The 22,231-nt window shown below is 36.8% G+C and overlaps 1 protein-coding gene across 1 annotated transcript in view; it reads right to left on the bottom strand.

Moving 5' to 3' along the window:
* LOC128638069 (serine/threonine-protein kinase BRSK2-like) overlaps positions 1-22,231 on the bottom strand; it is a 392,907-nt gene that overhangs the window by 136,839 nt on the left and 233,837 nt on the right. Inside the window, exon 3 of the mRNA XM_053689937.1 lies at positions 10,856-10,941. Within this exon, the coding sequence (XP_053545912.1) occupies positions 10,856-10,941 (86 nt within the window). The remainder of the gene's footprint in view (positions 1-10,855; positions 10,942-22,231) is intronic.

Below are 22,231 nucleotides of genomic sequence, written 5' to 3' on the forward strand. Positions count from 1 at the left end.
ATCCTGACTTCTAGAAATCCAAATACACATTCATTTATGTGAAAGTATTATATAACAGATTTTTTTGTATAACAAATAAATATAAAATAACTTTCTATGAGATATTGTTTGTTGAGGTATAAATCTATCTATTTATTGGACATTAACACATGAAAAATAAAAGATTAGCTTTAGAGAAATGTGCTTGTTCATGGACAGTAATGAAATGGTATAAATAAAGTTGGGAAAAATCCGAATAACTGCGTCATCGATGACTGTTAGTTAACAACAGTCTGATGCTCATCGCTCCGTACTTGACGCGCGTTTGACTTTTTTTTTATAAGTAAGGGGATCGTATGTGGCTCTGCATTAGCGATGTCTGGCGAGCGCATTGATGCCGGCGAATGCACTGAGATTGACGCTTTGATAAATATGCCCCTATGATTCAGATAGAACATGAAATTTTAAACAACTTTCCAATTTACTTCTATTATCATTTTTTTTATTTGAATATGATTTTTTATTAACATGTTTTTTAAAGGAAAATCTACCTAAAGATAGTTTCTATTTAAAGTACATTATAATCTAAAGGTATAATCTAAAAAGTTATTCATCCTGAAATAGTTTTTAATTATATAGCAAGGTGCTGTATATTCATGGCTGTAATGTTTAATTTTTTGGCAAATTAATTTAATGAATCCATTCACAATGTCATGCGCTCCCTGAGGTTTCTGTCAGACTATTTTGGCTAATTTTTTTCTATTTTTAAGATCTTATCACATATTATTGGTATTGAAGTTCTCAAAACTATGAATTTGAGTCTGCAAAAATAACATGTCCATTCTTCACAGCAAAAAGGTTATAATATAAAGAGTTGAGAAATAGAACTTAAAGGGACTTATTAATGAAAGAAAACGTTTGGTTTTCACATATAGAGTATACAATTTTCAGATTTTAGATTTATTCTTTTATCAAATTTGCTTCCTTCTCTTGGTATCCTTTTTTGAAGGAGAGCAATGCTCTACTGGGTCCTAATGACAAGCAGCTAGCTCACAGTAGTGCACTGCTTCTGAGCCTATCTATGTATGATTTTCAAAAATGGATACCAAAAGAACAACTCAAATTAGATAAGAGAAGTAAATTGGAAAAAATGGCATGTTCTTTCTGAATCATGAAAGTTTCATTTTGACATTACTGACCCTTTAACCCCTTAGTGACCAGACCAATTTTCAATTTTCTTACCGTTAAGGACCCTATGGGGTATTTGTGTTTAGCTGTAATTTTCCTCTTACTCATTTACTGTACCCACACATATTATATACAGTTTTTCTCGCCATTAAATGGACTTTCTAAATATATCATTATTTTCATCATATCTTATAATTTACTATAAAAAATAATAAAATATGAGGAAAAAATGGAAAAAAAACACACTTTTTTTAATTAGCGATAGTTACATTGTAACACTGATATCTGTCAGGAATCCCTGAATAACCATTCACATGTATATATTTTCTTTTTAGTAGACAACCCAAAGTATTAATCTAGGCCCATTTCGGTATATTTCATGCCACCATTTCACCGCCAAATGCAATCAAATAAAAAAATTGTTACCTTTTTCACTAACCTTTTCACAAACTTTAGGTTTTTCACTGACATTATTTACAAACAACTTGTGCAATTATGGCACAAATGTGTGTAAATGCTTCTCTGGAATCCCCTTTGTTCAGAAATAGCAGACATTTATGGCTTTGGCATTACTTTTTGGTAATTAGAAAGCCGCTAAATGCCGCTGCGCACCACACTTGTATTATGCCCAGCAGTGAAGGGGTTAATTAGGTAGCTTTTATGGTTAATTATAGCTTTAGTGTAGAGATCAGCCTTCCATCTGACTTATCCAACCCCCTGATCTCTCCCTGACCCCTCTCAAACAGCTCTCTTCCCTCCCCCACCTCACAATTCTCACTGCCATCTTAAGTACTGGCAGAAAGTCTGCCAGTATAAAAATAAAGGTATTTTTTTAAAGATTTTTTTAAATATATTTTTCATGAGGTGTAGGATCCCCCATTACCACCAACCTCCCTGCCCCCCCCCCCCCAAACAGCTCTCTAAACTTCCCCCATCAACCTATGAGCCGCCATCTTAGGTACTGGCAGTCTGTCAGTACCCAGTTTACAAAAAAATGTGCCCTTTTTGGAGGGCTCGGTATACCCCATTTGATTTCATACTACAACGCTGCCAGAATGGCACAAACGGCTTTATTTTTTTTTTATTTATTTTTTTTAAATATTATTTTTATTGATTTCACATGCAAAAACCAATTCAACAAAAAAATTCTTACAGCATTTGTAATAAATATATCATCTCTTCTGATAATTTGAGAGAAAACAAAGTAAATACCCATATGATTATAGGTTACATCATGAAAGCATGCCAGGTCCTTGTATGGGTCATATATGTACAAGAAAAAAGAAGAAAACCAGACCGTGTCTCAATTGACTTACAAGCATGAATATGAACAAAATAATACTCTCAATGTAATAAAACAATACTTAATCGAGATGAAGAGAAACATTTTCCCCTTTAACTATCAGCTCAAGGATTCTCCCCCTGACCTATCCCATCGTCCGAATTATCGGACATTCTAATCTGAGATATATCCAAGACTTAGGGACATTTCATTCATCATTCTATAGAGACCACCTCCACATCAAGCATACAAAATGAGTGAATAAAAATAAACAAACAAAAAACAAACAGAAAAAAAAATGCATACACCCCTATCCCTTCACCCCCCTACCCCTCCTCCTCCGCCTCCACAGATGTCACTACTTCTTCAATGCGGGTCGACCACCATCCGGGGTAATGACCTGCTAAGATGTTTTGAAGGATGAAAGTAGAATTGCTTATTGGCTTAACTATTTGAATTTGGGTTTTATTCGGGAGTGATTTGATTACTCCCTCCCATTTAGAAAAAAATACCTGTACCTGATCACTATTTGTAATTGAGATATTATATTGTTCTAAGATTATTTGCATGATTACTGCTTTCTTAAATTCACTAAATTTGGGCGCATGTGTCGCTCTCCAGTTCCTGAAAATGAGATTTCGAGCTAAAATCAGTATAGTATAACAATTTATAATCCTTACATCTCGTTGAATATCTAACTAGAAAGAGAATGTCTCGAGAGGTTATGGTGAATGTAGGATTAACTGTCTGTTTGATCCAGAAAGATATTTTACACCAGAATTGGAATATCTTAGGGCATAACCATAAGCAATGCAAAATATCTGTGTTCTCTTTACTGCATCTTGTACATAAATGGACGTTCTTAGACCAGATAGATATTTTACCAGGAGTAATATATACATTAAATAAAATTTTTAGATGTGACTCGCGCCAAGCTGTAGGAACCCAAGAATCATAAATTATTTGAAGGCTTCCCTGTATATCCGATGCATCTAAATCTGGAAAAAAATTTAGCCACATTAACCGCATGTACGTGATTTGTCTTGCTTTATTTATTAGAAATCAGAATTTTATAAAAAGTAGAGATGGAGAATTTACCCGCTTGAAATATTTTTATCCCAATTGCTATTGGGCCCATCGACCAATTTGGTTTAAATTCTTTTTGGAGATTTGCTACATAATGTCGGATCTGTAAGTAAGCGAAAAAATCTTTGCTTTGTATGTCATACTTAGAACAAATAGAGCCAAATGAGTCAATTGTACCTTCTGATAACAGCAACTGTTTGACATAGTTTAGTCCCTTTCCCCCCCACCTCTGAAACACTTGAGAGTCATATCCTGGTTGGAACTCAGGATTTCCATAATAGGAATTCGGTTGCATATGGATTAACCTGAATTTCAGAGCAGTATTTTTGCCATGCCCAAACTACATTCTTAAATGTCAACAGATTATCGACATTGGCGGGCAACTTTTTAATTGGACAATGTAGCAGAGCCTTCAAATTAAATGGAGTAATAATACTTGATTCACACTGATAAAAGGTAAAATATTGTTTCTCAGAAATCCAGTCCATTTGATTTCATACTACAACGCTGCCAGAATGGCACAAACGGCTTTATGGTGTAAAAGAGATAAAGACATGCAATGGGTAAAATTAGAAGCTGACATAATAGGCGTTAACAATATAGCTAAACCTCTATGGTCCACAAAACAAAACAGACCCCAGCAGGGGAAAAGATTCATAACCATTGCACACACTTTATATATTTGGGATAAACTAACATATTGCTATCAGATTACAGGCGCCAAATCTCTGATAACCCCGCTAATTGACCTCAACTGCTCCATAGATAGGATAGTACAGGATAAATGGGCCAACAGAGGACTATATAGAATAGCGGATACTCTTATTAACAGGATGTACATGACACATAACCAATACAATTGTTAATGGTTCCAGCAGTGGGAATGGGGAGGATTCAGATGAGGAGACTCCAGGATGTAGCTGGGTCACAGTTAGAGGGCGAAGTAAAGGTAAGAGGAAGAGACAGGCCAGTTCTGTCAGTACCCAGTCTGTCAGTACCTAGGAACATGCTACAAGCCTCCCAACATCAGTGACCCGGAGGAAACTCAACTACTTATCCAAATAGGTAAGGCTGCTAATAACAGTGCTGTAATTATGGGAGATTTTAACTATCCTGATATAAACTGGGCCAATGAAACTAGTAATTCAGCTAAGGGGGATAGATTTTTAAATGTTCTCAGGGATAACTTCTTGTCACAATTAATAGAGGAGCCAACTAGGAGTAAAGCTATATTGGATTTAGTGCTATCAAACAATACAGATATAATATCAAACAAAGAAGTTAAAAAACATTTGGGTAACAGTGATCATAACATGGTCACATTTGAAATCTCTTTTCATATGCAGTGTTTTAAAGGCTTAACTAAGACTTTTAATTTCAAGAAAGCAAAATGCAACGATTTAAGGAAATCATTAAATAATATAAATTGGGACAATGTATTTTCTAATAAAAATACAGAGGATAAATGGATAATATTTAAAAATGTGTTAAATAAATATACATATCAACACATACCATATGGTTATAAAAATAAAAATAAAAAAACAAAGCCGTTATGGCTAAATAAAAACGTGTTAAGAGAAATTAGGAAAAAATGTAGGGCATTTAAATTATTAAAAGAAAATAGTACAGACTCAGCATACAATATTTATAAGGAATGTAACAAAGCATGCAAAAAAGCAATCAAATTAGCAAAAATTGAAAATGAAAAATTAATTGTCAAGGATTCTAAGTCTAACCCTAAAAGGTTCTTTAAGTAAATAAATAGCAAAAAATCTAAGAAGGATAATATAGGTACATTAAAATGCGTGGAGGGTAGCATGATAAATAATGACAGGGAGAAGGCTGAGGTACTAAATCAGTTTTTTTCTTCAGTATACACAAGAGAGGAACCATTGAATAATACTTTGGAACAGAATAGAACATGCCAGTCCATACCACTAACTGGGTTTTGTTTAGAGGATATCAGGAAAAAACTGGAAAATATTAAGGTAAATAAAACTCCAGGCCCAGATGGAATACACCCAAGGGTGTTAAGGGAACTTAGCACTGTTATAGACAAACCTTTACTCTTAATTTTTCAAGACTCATTATCCTCAGGCATGGTACCCCAGGATTGGCGTAAAGCTGATGTGGTGCCACTCTTCAAAAAGGGAAGCAGGGATGATCCAGGAAGCTATAGATCAGTTAGTCTGACATCAATAGTGGGGAAGATATTTGAAGGGATTATATTGATGAGCATATTCGTGTAAACAAGATTATGAGTTCTAATCAGCATGGCTTTAGGAGAAATAGATCATATCAAACTAATCTAATTAGATTCTACGAGGAAGTAAGTAAAAATATAGATAAAGGGGAATCAGTTGATGTGATATACTTAGATTTTGCAAAGGCCTTTGATACAGTGCCACATGAGAGATTAATGCACAAAATTAAGGGACTGGGAATATCTGAAAATGTTAGCTCATAGATAAATAACTGGATAAAAGATAGGGAGCAACGAGTAGTAGTAAATGGATCATACTCAGATTGGACAAAGGTAATCAGTGGCGTCCCCCAGGGATCAGTACTGGGCCCTGTTCTTTTTAATATTTTTATAAATGACTTGGAGCAAGAATTAAATAGCGACATCTCTATTTTTGCAGATGATACTAAGTTAAGTAAGGTCATTAAGTCAGAGCAGGACAAACTCTCTTTACAAAGGGATTTGCTAAAATTAGAACTATGGGCAAGTGAATGGAAAATGAGATTTAATACGGAAAAATGCAAGGTTCTACATTTTGGAAGTAAAAATAAGCAGGCTACATATTTTTTAAATGGGACAAGACTTAGCCAAACACAGGAGGAAAGGGATTTGGGAGTAGTAATAGATAACAAGCTAAAGATGGGTGCACAATGCAGGGCAGCGGCTTCAAAGGCTAATAAGATACTAGCATGCATTAAAAGAGGCATTGATTCAAGGGAGGAAAGCATAATTCTGTCATTATATAAAGCCCTGGTAAGACCTCACCTTGAGTTTGGAGTGCAGTTCTGGGGACCGATTGCTAAAAAAGATATTGCAGAACTAGAAAAAGTTCAGAGAAGGGCCACAAAGCTAATAAGGGGATTAGAGAAATTAACCTATGAGTAGAGGCTAGCCAAACTGGGTCTGTTTTCTTTAGAAAAAAGGCGCTTGAGAGAAGACATGATTACTTTATATAAATATATTCAAGGCCCATATACAGAGATGGCAGAAGCTCTGTTTATTCCAAGAAAATTGTTTCTGACAAGAGGTCATAATTTAAGGTTGGAGGAAAGGAGATTTAATCTCCTGCAACTGAAACGTTTTTTCACTGTAAGAGCAATAAAATTGTGGAACTCATTACCAAAGGAGGTAGTGAATGCCATTACCATAGATACATTTAAAAATAGTCTGGATAAATTTCTGTATATAAACAAAATTCATGGATATGATTGCTAGTATTAAATGGGTCACATTTTAATGGGGTTATTTAAGCTTAACTGGAGCTTTTTGAAAGTATTTTAGATTTGTATAGGTTGAACTCAATGGACTTCAGTCTTTTTTCAACCTTATCTACTATGTTACTATGTTACAATGAACTAGACCCTCTAGATACACATACATGGTACCATTATCTTCAGCTACGCTCATGAGTACATGAAATTATAGGTACATCAGCCACACACAATATTACCCCATTTGAATCCATATGTTTCTCTAACACTAGACCAAAAGGCTCCATAACCAAGCTATATCTGATATTTAACATACCTTCAAACACGAAGAAAACATTGACAATGGATAAATGGGAGGCTGATTTGGGAAAGGAATGGACAATCACAGACTGGACCCAGACACTCAGACAGGGTACTAAGTTTACGATTAACTCCTCATTACAGGAAAACTACCTAAAAGCAGCATACAGATGGTATCTATACCCCACTAGATTACATAAGATAGGAAGCCAAAACAGCAATCTATGCTTTAGGGGCTGCGGGGAGACTGGCACTTATATGCACATGTGGTGGCACTGTGAAAAAATCTGACACTTATGGCGAGAAACCAACAAATTACTACATGACATATATGACAAAGAAGTAACATTATTGCCGGAACATGCTTTATTGCACCTTCCAATGAAAGGATTCTTACCAAAACAAAATAAATTAATTGCTCACATATGTACAGCCACAAGATTATGCCTAGCTAGATACTGGAAAAAAAGAACCGCAAGGATTTCACATCATATAACAAAAAATAGAGTACTTTTACAAAATGTCTAGCTCAGTGGCGGATTTAATGGCAACTACAGACACATTCATAGAAACATGGGAACCCTGGATAATGTACATGGAAGCAAAAAACAGGGAGCGCACTCACACCACTACAGCAGCCGGGTCCCGCATCACCTTTGGTGTGTAAGTTAAATAACCAAATAAATATTCATACTATACCAATACAGACCATATCAAGAAAGTCACTGATCTAGGAGGGATGTTGAAGTTTTATGTGTACAAGTCAACTACTTTAAGTTTATATCTATTTGTTCTCCTTTTATATTTGATAATAATCTGTACAAAGTTTTCAGGAGAATAAGAATGGACTACAGACTCTACTCTATTCTTTTTTGTTTTTTATTTTCTTTATTTCAATTTACTATATTGTACAATTTATCTTTCTGTTATGATTAACAGAGCATGTAATTGAAATATGTTATTTGTTGCATATGATAATAAAAGCAATTTAAAAAAAAAATTAAAAAAAAAAAAAAGTGCCCTTTTTTATAAAAAATAAATAAAAACCCAATTTTCTGTAGTGTAGCTGCCCTCCCTCAATACCCTACCCCCCTCTCCCAGATCCCTTTCCCAATACATAAACATCCCTCTCCCTTCTCTTTCACTATAGATGTACCATAGCATAGTGGTCCCCCTGCGTGCGAGCTCCTGCCCCCCTGCGTGCGAACATGCTGCTGGACCCATTAGCCCCACTGACAGGAAATCGGTTACCAGTGATGGGCTGCCCACCCGCCTCCCTGCAAGCCCTCCCACACCACCAACGATCGGCACCACTGCTGGCCGATGCAGAGGGCCACAGAAGGGTATTGCATGATGCCTCAATATTGAGGCATCGCTGCAATACCCTGAAAGCAGCTGGAAGCGATCAGGATTGCTTTCACCGATTGAAACCCCAGAGGATGTGCCAGTCACGTCCTTGCTCATTAACTGACACTTTTTGTAGGATGTGCCTGGCACGTCCTTGGTTGTTAAGGGGTTAATGCCATTGCTCCTCTGCAAATCTATGTACACTGAATCAAGCCATACTAAGTTTGAAGAACCTCACTGAATTGAAGATTGTTTGGAGTTGAACAGATCTGCTCAAGGATCTAACTCTTAGGAGGGAGGGGCAAGCATTAAAAATGAAATCTAATATTATAAGTTTTAGCTAAATAAAACTATTTAAATTCTTATTATTAAGGTGATGGTTATTTTTCTTTAGTTAAATAAAAGTATTTAAATCTAAATGTTCTCCTTCCATTTAAGGGCAGCTGAAAAGTTGATCAAATATGAATGATTAACCTATTGAACAGGAGATAGTTCACCTCCCAAAAATAGTCTGAAAAGTTATTATTCTAAAAATAAAAATTATTTAAATCAGTCTTACTGACTAGTTACTTAAATTGTGATTTAAATCATTATTAAAATATATTTGGTTCAAATCAAATACACCCTACTACAAACAAAGGTGCACACACTGCTCCCAGATGGCTAGACACGTGCACACTCCTGGACTCACCTAGGATTGCTCTCTAACAAAGGATACCAAAGCAACTGAGCAAAATTGATAATAGAAGGGAATTCGAAAGTTATTTACAATCCCATGCTCTATTCAATCCATTGAATTTTTATTTTGACTTTACTGTACCTTTAAGGATACAAACTTTCTAATTTTTACAATAAACTTTCAGCTTTAAAGGAACATGAAACCCATTTTTTTGTATAATGATTAAGATAGATCACACAATTTTTATAGCGTTACAAAACTTTCCATAACCGTATATTTAAAAATTGTTGCATATACTTATATTTTCTTAATGCAGTTAAAATTCACTCACTTGTTATCCAAAACAAAGCTTATTTGTATTACACAAAATACCTTTATATTTCCCATTTCTAGGTCCTCAACAACAGCCCTCCAGAGAAGGTTGTACCTTTAAGAAATCTGGCCAATCAAGTCATAACTGTCAATGTTATATTTGCATATTTATAACAGCAGCACACTCCTGAACGCATGCGCATTGGGAACCAAAGCAATTACATGAGCACTACAGTAACCATCTGACCACAACTTCACAAGGATTTTGTTGCATGCCCAGCAGGATCTCCATTGTCTATAAGAGATGCAGCTCAGCACAATAAGGGTGACATAGACAATGATATCAGTGCCTCAATGTGCATGTGCAAGAATGCATGCTCTCTCACAAGTTCTAGCGAAGTAGCTCACTGAGACAGGATTTGTATAATGATTCCCATGGTGAGTTTGGAAAGAGACTGAACTTTAAAATAATGTTAAAGAGAAATAAAACATAACATAATGTAATTGATAATACTTTTTAATATTATCAAACTTTTCAATACTGTAAAAAAAAATGATGTCCCTTTAATCAACTTTCCAATTTACTTCAATTATCAAATCTACTTATTTCTCTTAATATCCTTTATTGAAGGAGCAAAAAAAAAAGCACTACTGGGAGCTAGGTGGACATATCAGGTGAGCCAATAATGGGAGGTATATATGGGCAGCAATCAATACAGCAGCCAGCTCCCCACAGTGCATTGCTGCTCCTGAACCTAACCAGGTATGCTTTTCAACAAAGGATACCAAGAGACAAAGGAAATTATATAATAGAATTAATTTGCAGAAATTAAAATCACATGCTCTATCTGATTCATGAAACTTTAATTTGAACCAATTGAGAACAATTCTTAGCTTCAGCAAAATATCCACTCATGCTATATACCGAATACATTCTTTTTATCACTCTTGTTTAATAATAAAAAAACACAACCTGAAAGCAGTTTCACATTTTATGCAACAGTTACAGAGCAGAACAATAGTTTATCTTGCTTCTTTATGACTGATCCGTAACCCAGAAAGGCAATAAAAGGAAGACATGTGATTTACATAAGTTCCCATTACAAAGCAAGCCTAGGCACCATAGCTTAGAGCACTGACAATGCCTACACTCATCATGCCAACACATACAGATGCCCAAAGCTCCGCAGGCTGCTGGAAGCAAGGGAATGTCTTTTAATACCTACAAATATTTCTTATTTTCATAGACATCGTGCAGCTTGAGAACGTGGGGATGTTCAATCAGCTTGAGGATAGCGATCTCTCTTTCCACCTGCAAGAAAAATACACAAGATTGTTGCACAAGGCACAAGATGCAAGCAAACACAATATGTACACATAAAGCATGACTGTTTTAAAACAGAGGAAAACCCACAAATTCTATTAGTCGCTTAAAATGCCATAATAATAAAATGTGTTAGTGCGTGTCATTTTACGACTATCAACCCTATGCTACTGCAAAGGGGTTAAACACAAAGTAGAAATGCAGAGCACTGCTGATCCCAAGTGGAAACTATAAGCCAATCAGCAGCGCTAGTTGCCCATCTGAGTCGTGTGACTGTGATTGGATCAGCAACTGGTTCTGTTTGGACTTACACTGCATGTTTAATCCCTTTAACTCCTTAGTTTCCAAAAAGAGCAGCCAGGGGGTTAATGATCATAATTTGTTCAAGTCAAATATTAGCATAAGAATATTTTATTATTCTAGTTATTTAAATATTGAAAAAAATAAGGGTAACGTTTTAGTGTCCATAAAGCAAACCTCAGTTGTATAGACTGGATTGATGTAACTCAGTAAATGAGTCTTGTAACTCGCATAGAAAATACTTGCTGTTGTAACTAATTGCTTCTCGACTCTTATCTGCCGGTATATTTTTACCTAAGATATATTGTTTGCAGGACAACAGTAGCTACAGACCGTGGATAGGAATGATAATAATTGTTCAGCAGATATGACATAATTGTGATCTTGCCTTGAGTCTTTGTGCAGGCTATGTTTCTGAAATGCACACATTTTGAATTTTAAAACCTAAAACTGCATACAATTCAGGAGTTCAATGCCCCTTTAAGGAAAAGCTTTTCAGTCGCCTGTCTGAATTTATTTTGTTCTTTCCCAGAACACTACACTAATCTATAATTTAAAAACACTGATTAGAATGTAATTAGGGTTTGCTACTATGCTTCTATCGTAGTGCATAATATGTATTATTATCCATTATGTTTAGACCACTAAACCCATTTCATAGCATTTTACGGTGGGGTGTTATGAGTACATAAGACATACGACAACACATATTTATCTGATCTGATAAAATAGTGGTTGAAGAGCGTGGCTTGAGAGCATCTAAATTGATAATAAAAGGATGGCAACAGTTTAGTAAAACAAAAATAGATCTGAATCTAATGAGAGACGTTAGCTAGTTTCCAGTAGTCTAGTTTCACTAAGTACAGATTGCCCTATCCAGTTAGAATAGTCTCTCTTATAACATTTGGATTTATTGTAGTACTTGTGCTAACATGAAGGATCATATACTTTAGTATGCTTTGTAGCATAACATCATTTAGAGAGTCTATGAAGGGGGCTTAAGTGATCTATAAATAATAAGGGAATCCGCAATAGGACAGAAAGTCAATGCTTTTAAAAAAAGAATTGAAATATCTGTAAAGTAAAGTGGTTAAACAGCAACAAGCTTTGCAAACAGGAGTGGTAGCAGAGAAGATGTGCAGTGGGGCTAGTTCTGTGAAAATGATCATTTCAGTTTGGTTAGGCCTAGAGAGAAACATTTAAATTCAAATGCTTTGGGAGTTAGGATTAGGGTCACAAAATGACTGCAAGAAGTACAAGCAGCAAATGCACAGAGAGAGAGAGAAAGCAGTGACGCGTACTACTAAGTCAAAATGCATTCAAGATGGACAACAGTGAAGAGATCTGAAACAGATAAGTAAAACAGCCCTTCATTCAAATTAACTACAGAGACTTCTGGCATCAAAGCTGCTATAGGGCCTTGCGACTTGCGAAGCTGTCTGCCCACCTTTGCTACATACGGGCAGGGGATCTGTTCGTCCGCTGGTCTGTATGTATCATTACACACTCATGTGACCAATCACGCGACTGAAGAGGCTGTTAATCACCAAGGGCGAGCAAGCTCTCTGTAATATTTACTCGTCACATCAGAGGTGGTGGAGAGTGTAAGAAGCAGCAGTCTAATGGCCGCTGCTTCTTACATTGCGGGAAGCAGGCTCACATATGCGAACCTGCCCTGCAAGGGCTCTAGAGCAGATCTCGCTGCTTCGTACATGGAGGCCTTCGTGTCACTTATATAAGATGACCTATAGTCTTTATATTTGTACTTGGTAATATTTAAGCGTAAAAAGATAATCTATTAAAGGTAGATAGAGCATCAATGGTGAAAGAGTTTGCAATTTACTTTTATAATAAAATGTACTTAGTTTTCTTGCTATCATATGTTGAAAAGCAGGTAGGTAGGTTTAGGGGCATGCTCCTGACAGTGGTACTGTATGGCAGCAGTTTTTCCAGAATCCTTTTAACAATGCAATACATTTTCAGGAGCACTAGATCACAGCAGTGTTTGATGCCATGTAGTGCTCTAGACAGATGCATGCTACCTACCTAAGTATGCTCTTCAACAAATAATAACATGAGAAGAAAGCAAATTTGATAACTGAAGTAAACTGGAATTATTAATTTTTTAATTGTTTGCTCTGTTAGAAAAATGTGGGTTTCAAGTAGTAAATATTAACATTTTCGATAACAGTTAAGGTGATGATTTAAAAAACGCTATGATTTACCAGTGCTATAAATAAAAGAGACTTTCAGTCATGAAGTAGAAAAACTTCATGCTGAAAGTTCCTTTATTTGTCTGCAGTTTATACTGAACTGAGTGACTCCTGCTGCCTACGCCAAAATGCTATTTTCTCAATGAGGTAGTGTTTCCACCTCTTAGCCAATAGCGTGCTAGCTATCTGGCATAATGCGATCGGCTAGCACGGCTATTGTCTAAGAGGTGGATACCTTACCTCATAGAAAAAATAGCGTTTTGCTGTGGGTAGCTGGAAGCCCTCAGTTCGACAGTTCCCTTTATTTATAGCACTGGTAAATCCTATATATTTGTCTAACAGCCATTAGCAACTGTAAGTACACAAAAATTATTACTAGTGACCAGATGTATGTACCATAAAAAATGTTTGAGTATATATAGTTGTGTTTTACACAAAGTTTCAGTGATTGTGAGCAAGGAAGAAAATGTAGTTGCATAATAATCCTAAAACCATAAGCATATATGCTAGGAATTACCTACTTGTCAAGAAGCTAGACTTTTTGTCCAGTCATTTCTTAAAGTGAAGGTAAACTTTGGTGAATGAAAGCCCTTTTTTTAAAATACTATTAAAAACAGGGGCATTTTCATTCATCAAAGTTTAGAAAGCAGCCGTTTTGAGTAAAAATTGACCTTTTGTTTTTTTCACAGCCAGAGCAGCTTCCCCACCTGGAGATCCTCTCTTCACACATCATCAATGACTAACCCAGCTTCCTCCAATCACGGCATAGCCTCAGGCAATGACTACCCTGGGGGGAAAGCTGTGATTGTAGGAAGCTGGATTAATCATTGTGTCAGAGATTCCACACTATCCCTTTAATTTGCAACAACAATCTGATTGATAGCAATGCCTTTAAATATCTACCTCTTGCTTTTACTCATTGCTTAGTAATTTTCTAACACAGCATAGCTGCTCCTGGTTCACTGAACTAAACTAATGAAGCCTCTACACCTTGTTCCTATTACCAAGTGAACTTATATATTCCTCCGTTTATTGCATCAATATTACAGCCTGCTCGTTTACTCTCAGACTTAAGTCATTGTTTCAACGCTGGGGAATACTGCTGCGTTCTCACGCAATTGAAACTAACTTTCTAATTGCTTCCCATTTCCCATCAAGGAATCCATTAACGGGTCACAACCCTCTGAAGCTCTTACCTGTTAAGTTTAGACTGTGGCAAAGATCCGTTACAAAGACCGGACCGGATCGACGGTTTCTCTAACTCCTCCCTCCTCTGACGTCACACGCCACCGGATCGCGGGTAAGAGTAACCTCTCTCTTCTCCCTCTCACGTAGAATCAATCTACACTCTTACCGGAATTACCAAAGGGAATTTCACATAGAGACAGTCTCTCTACAGAGATCAGCGATTACTATCAGTGGCAGCACTTACGCACTTGCTAACAGCAGAGGTTAACAACTGAGACAACCTTCAATCAAGGTAACTAATACATTGCAACTATATAACAAGATTGTAAATATTTATAAAATTGTAAATATCGCAGGACTGTGTTCCCCAAAGTTTAACCCTTGTCAGTTCATATTGTGCATTAACAATAAGAGGACCTAAAACTCTCATTACTGATAGTAATACCTATAACCTAGGAATCAGATATCTCAATACTAATAATAATTCCTTAAACCTAGGTATCAGATATTTACCTCTGGCATTGGAGAGTAAACATAAGTTCTCTGTATATGAATTAATATACAGAACTCTTACTACTAAACCTCACTTAATATTGACTGAATCCTTTCTATCAATAAAGGATCATCATATTATTCAGTGATACAAATCATATTTTTTAAGAAAGGAAAAACTCACCTTGTTAGAGGGAATTAAAGATGGGAACGAGTATTAAGCTCTTTGGGTCCCTAATGGATAATCCTACGTATCACAGTAGGGCAGTGCCTGATACCGGTATATATCAGATAATTTAAAGTAAGGAGAAAGAGGTATCGTGTGGCACACTTGTTAAAGAGCCTAAGTAGCTGTACCGTAGGTTAGCACGAGGTATCTAGGTATTTAAAATATAACTTTTATTATAAATGAGACTAAAAAAATTTTTTTTTTTTTTTTTACACAAAAATATTATGATTTAAAATTAAGAACATAAATGTAGCTGAAGAGAGAGGGGGAGATGACCATATATAGGCCTAGATTTAGAGTTCGGCGGTAAAAGGGCTGTTAACGCTCCGCGGGCTTTTTTCTGGCCGCACCATAAATTTAACTCTGGTATCGAGAGTTAAAACAAATGCTGCGTTAGGCTCCAAAAAAGGAGCGTAGAGCATTTTTACCGCAAATGCAACTCTCGATACCAGAGCTGCTTACGGACGCGGCCGGCCTCAAAAACGTGCTCGTGCACGATTCTCCCATAGGAAACAATGGGGCTGTTTGAGCTGAAAAAAAACCTAACACCTGCAAAAAAGCAGCGTTCAGCTCCTAACGCAGCCCCAATGTTTCCTATGGGGAAACACTTCCTACGTCTGCACCTAACACTCTAACATGTACCCCGAGTCTAAACACCCCTAGCCTTACACTTATTAACCCCTATTCTGCCGCCCCCGCTATCGCTGACCCCTGCATTACACTTTTAACCCCTAATCTGCCGCTCCGTAAACCGCCGCAACCTACGTTATCCCTATGTACCCCTAATCTGCTGCCCTAACATCGCCGACCCCTATATTATATTTATTAACCCCTAATCTGCCCCCCTCAACGTCGCCGACACCTGCCTACACTTATTAACCCCTAATCTGCCGAGCGGACCTGAGCGCTACTATAATAAAGTTATTAACCCCTAATCCGCCTCACTAACCCTATCATAAATAGTATTAACCCCTAATCTGCCCTCCCTAACATCGCCGACACCTAACTTCAATTATTAACCCCTAATCTGCCGACCGGAGCTCACCGCTATTCTAATAAATGTATTAACCCCTAAAGCATAAGTACTACCCTAACACTAACACCCCCCTAAGTTAAATATAATTTTTATCTAACGAAATAAATTAACTCTTATTAAATAAATGATTCCTATTTAAAGCTAAATACTTACCTGTAAAATACATCCTAATATAGCTAAAATATAAATTATAATTATATTATAGCTATTATAGGATTAATATTTATTTTACAGGTAACTTTGTAATTATTTTAACACAAGGTACACAATAGCTATTAAATAGTTAAGAACTATTTAATAGTTACCTAGTTAAAATAATAACAAAATTACCTGTAAAATAAATCCTAAACCTAAGATATAATTAAACTAACACTACCCTATCAATAAATTAATTAAATAAACTACCTACAATTACCATACAATTTAACCTAACACTACACTATCAATAAATTAATTAAAACAATTCCTACAAATAAATACAATTAAATAAACTAGCTAAAGTACAAAAAATAAAAAAGATCTAAGTTACAGAAAATAAAAAAATATTTACAAACATAATAAAAATATTACAACAATTTTAAACTAATTACACCTACTCTAAGCCCCCTAATAAAATAACAAAGCCCCCCCAAATAATAAATTCCCTACCCTATTCTAAATTAAAAAAGTTACAAGCTCTTTTACCTTACCAGCCCTGAACAGGGCCCTGTGCGGGGGCTGCCCCAGAGAATTTCAGCTCTTTTGCCTGTAAAGAATAAATACAATACCCCCCCCCCCCAACATTACAACCCACCACCCACATACCCCTAATCTAACCCAAACCCCCCTTAAATAAACCTAACACTAAGCCCCTGAAGATCTTCCTACCTTGTCTTCACCATACCAGGTTCACCGATCCCGTCCTGAAGAGCTCCTCCGATGTCCTGATCCAAGCCCAAGCGGGGGGCTGAAGAGGTCCATGATCCGGTCAAAGGTCTTTCATTCAAGCGGGGCAGAAGAGATCTTCCATCCGATTGAAGTCATCATCCAGGCGGCATCTTCGATCTTCTTCCATCCGGAGCGAAGAGGCAGGATCCTGAAGACACCATCCAGGCGCGGAACACCATCCGGACGACGACTGAACGACGAATGACTGTTCCTTTAAGGGACGTCATCCAAGATGGCGTCCCTCGAATTCCGATTGGCTGATAGGATTCTATCAGCCAATCGGAAATTAAGGTAGGAATTTTCTGATTGGCTGATGGAATCAGCCAATCAGAATCAAGTCAATCCGATTGGCTGATCCAATCAGCCAATCAGATTGGGCTCGCATTCTATTGGCTGTTCCAATCAGAAAATTCTACCTTATTCCGATTGGCTGATAGAATCCTATCAGCCAATCGGAATTCGAGGGACGCCATCTTGGATGACGTCCCCTTAAAGGAACAGTCATTCGTCGTTCAGTCGTCGGTTCCGGATGGATGTTCCGCGCTGGATGTCCTTCAGGATCCTGCCTCTTCGCTCCGGATGGAAGAAGATCGAAGATGCCGCCTGGATGATGACTTCAATCGGAATGGAAGATCCTCTTCTGCCCCGCTTGGATGAAGACTTTGACCGGATCATGGACCTCTTCAGCCCCCGCTTTGGGCTTGGATCAGGACATCGGAGGAGCTCTTCAGGACGGATCGGTGAACCTGGTATGGTGAAGACAAGGTAGGAAGATCTTCAGGGGGCTTAGTGTTAGGTTTATTTAAGGGGGGTTTGGGTTAGATTAGGGGTATGTGGGGTGGTGGGTTGTAATGTTGGGAGGGGGGGGTATTGTATTTATTCTTTTACAGGCAAAAGAGCTGAATTCTTGGGCATGCCCCGCAAAGGGCCCTGTTCAGGGCTGGTAAGTAAAAGAGCTTGTACTTTTTTAATTAGAATAGGGATAAGGGGAATTTTTTAATTTTGGGGGGCTTTGTTATTTTATTAGGGGGGCTTAGAGTAGGTGTAATTAGTTTAAAATTGTTGTCAATATTTTTATTATGTTTGTAAATATTTTTTTATTTTCTGTAACTTAGATCTTTTTTATTTTTTTGTTACTTTAGCTAGTTTTATTTAATTGTATTTATTTGTAGGAATTGTGTTTAATTAATTTTTTGATAGTGTAGTGTTAGGTTTAATTGTAGGTAATTGTAGGTAGTTTATTTAATTATTTTATTGATAGGGTAGTGTTAGGTTTAATTTATATCTTAGGTTAGGACTTATTTTACAGGTAATTTTGTTATTATTTTAACTATGGTAACTATTAAATAGTTCTTAACTATTTAATAGCTATTGTACCTGGTTAAAATAATTACAAAGTTACCTGTAAAATAAATATTAATCCTAAAATAGCTATAATATAATTATAATTTATATTTTAGCTATATTAGGATGTATTTTACAGGTAAGTATTTAGCTTTAATAGGAATCATTTATTTATAAGAGTTAATTTATTTCGTTAGATGTAATTTATATTTAATTTAGGGGGGTGTTAGTGTTAGGGTTTAGACTTATGCTTTAGGGGGTTAATACATTTATTAGAATAGCGGTGAGCTCCGGTCGGCATATTAGGGGTTAATAATTGAAGGTAGGTGTCTGCGTTGTTAGGGAGGGCAGATTAGGGGGTTAATACTAATTTATTATAGGGTTAGTGAGGCGGATTAGGGGTTAATAACTTTATTATAGTAGCGCTCAGGTCCGCTCGGCAGATTAGGGGTTAATAAGTGTAGGCAGGTTGGCGGCGACGGTTGAGGGGGGCAGATTAGAGGGTTAATAAATATAATATAGGGGTCGGCGGGGTGTTAGGGGTAGCAGATTAGGGGTACATAGGGATAACGTAGGTGGCGGCGATTTGCGGTCGGGAAGATTAGGGGTTAATTATTTTAAGTAGCTTGCGGCGACGTTGTTGAGGGGGGCAAGTTAGGGGTTAAGAAATATAATAGGGGTCGGCGGGGTTAGGGGCAGCAGATTAGGGGGTACATAAGTATAACGTAGGTGGCGGTCGGCAGATTAGGGGTTAAAAATTTTAATCGAGTGGCGGCGATGTGGGGGGAGCTTCGGTTTAGGGGGTATATAGGTAGTTTTACTGGGTGTTAGTGTACTTTAGGGTACAGTAGTTAAGAGCTTTATAAACCGGCGTTAGCCAGAAAGCTCTTAACTCCTGCTATTTTCAGGCGGCTGGAGTTTTGTCGTTAGAGCTCTAACGCTCACTGCAGAAACGACTCTAAATACCGGCGTTAGAAAGATCCCATTGAAAAGATAGGCTACGCAAATGGCGTAGGGGGATCTGCGGTATGGAAAAGTCGCGGCTGTAAAGTGAGCGTTAGACCCTTTAATCACTGACTCCAAATACCAGCGGGCGGCCAAAACCAGCGTTAGTAGCCTCTAACGCTGGTTTTGACGGCTACCGCCGAACTCCAAATCTAGGCCATAGTTGTATTAACTCTGTACCCATCATATCAATCCTATTCAGCTAGGACACGGTGTGTCATAGGATGTTAGCAACAAAATTAAGTTAAAGGGTATAATAGCACTTGGACACCATTAGGAGTAACAGCAATAAAAAGCTACATCAGATATATTGGGATACTTGATTAAGTGATATAATCAGTTAAAAAATTAATGGGGTTAGTTCCAAAAGAAACTGCCCTATAGTGAAAATAATAGTAGACTTGCTTCTTTTGGGAGCATTTACAGTGAAAGAAGTGTTTCCCATAAATTTGGATGGGAGTATTCACAATAATTATCTATTTGTAAATAGTAACCCTGGTGTACATTGACAAGTATGTTAGACTCCTATAAGGAACAGTGTCAGTGTTTTGTTATTGAATCATTAGTAGGGTTTTGGACAATGCTTGAGCCAGGTGGACTGGCAACTCTTTATTCAACACAATAAATTGTATGAGTTTGTGTCAGGCTCCCACCAGGATTATCAGTTAGGTAGTTAAATACTATGGGTACCAGGGACACCCGTATAGATTAGTGATGTTAGAACATAATTTAGGATGTTCTAGGACTTTACAAAAGGTGCCTAAAGCGCATAAACACATACTACTACCATAAAAATTCTTGTAGATTAACTAGTACATATAACTGTGCAAAGAGCACACAATCATCAGATCGTTTAGGTATTAGGTAGTGTGAATTTGTTCTAGAAGTGAGTAACACCACAAATGTTTTCTATAAGGTGCTAGTTTCAGAGCACATTCAGTTTCCGTTTTAAAATTTAAATGTCTAGTGCAGCGATGTGGAGGTATCTTATGCTAATGGTTTCTTTCAGCCACCAGAGCGGTTAGCTCCTATTGATTGCTAGATCTAGCAATGCATACTGCACATTATTTATCCTTATAAAAGTATACGAGTCTGGTGCAACAACATGGGAGCATATAATGCTGTTATTAAATGGTTAACACCAGAATAATCGCTATCTTAGGTAGCTATATTGAGCAATATATACAACAAATTATATATCAACTATAAAGTTTTGTAGAGGCGACTGGTGCTGCTATTATCAATCAACCACTAGAGCGAGTATTTTACAAAGTTTTAAAGTAACCCTGGTTTCCCCATACGTATTACCCACTAACTAACATGATCAACAAAATTAAAGGAATAAACCATAAGTATACTATTTTTGAACAAAGTCCCAAAAGAAGCAGTGCGAACGCCTGATGCGCGTTTCGCCAACTGCTTTGTCAAAGTATTTAACTACCTAACTGATAATCCTGGTGGGAGCCTGACACAAACTCATACAATTTATTGTGTTGAATAAAGAGTTGCCAGTCCACCTGGCTCAAGCATTGTCCAAAACCCTACTAATGATTCAATAACAAAACACTGACACTGTTCCTTATAGGAGTCTAACATACTTGTCAATGTACACCAGGGTTACTATTTACAAATAGATAATTATTGTGAATACTCCCATCCAAATTTATGGGAAACACTTCTTTCATTGTAAACGCTCCCAAAAGAAGCAAGTCTACTATTATTTTCACTATAGGGCAGTTTCTTTTGGAACTAACCCCATTAATTTTTTAACTGATTATATCACTTAATCAAGTATCCCAATATATCTGATGTAGCTTTTTATTGCTGTTACTCCTAATGGTGTCCAAGTGCTATTATACCCTTTAACTTAATTTTGTTGCTAACATCCTATGACACACCGTGTCCTAGCTGAATAGGATTGATATGATGGTACAGAGTTAATACACTATATATGGTCATCTCCCCCTCTCTCTTCAGCTACATTTATGTTCTTAATATTAAATCATAATATTTTTGTGTAAAAAAAAAAAAAAAAAATTTTTTTAGTCTCATTTATAATAAAAGTTATATTTTAAATACCTAGATACCTCGTGCTAACCTACGGTACAGCTACTTAGGCTCTTTAACAAGTGTGCCACACGATACCTCTTTCTCCTTACTTTAAATTAACAAATCATATTTTAAAGGTACAGCAGTTGAGTTCCCTAAAAGGATTAATTCCTTATATAATTACTAAGCCAGCCAATAAAAAGATATCATGGAACCAGCTGACCTTCCACAAATAGTCTATAACCTTTCTCAAAAGGTAGACCAACTAGCTCAAGCTGTTCATGACATGAACCAATCATTAAGAACCATTATAAGAGACTCTATTACAGTGAAAACTTCACAACAAGAGATTTCCCCAGAACCTCAGGTATCTATGCCAGAGACTTTCTCAGGAAATAGGAAGCATTACAGGCAGTTCAAAAATTCCTGTCAATTATTATTCAACCTCAGGCCCAGAACATACCCTACTGAGAGAGTAAAAGTTTTAAGTACCAT

This window comes from Bombina bombina, chromosome 8 (genome assembly GCF_027579735.1).
Source record: "Bombina bombina isolate aBomBom1 chromosome 8, aBomBom1.pri, whole genome shotgun sequence".
Taxonomy (NCBI): domain Eukaryota; kingdom Metazoa; phylum Chordata; class Amphibia; order Anura; family Bombinatoridae; genus Bombina; species Bombina bombina.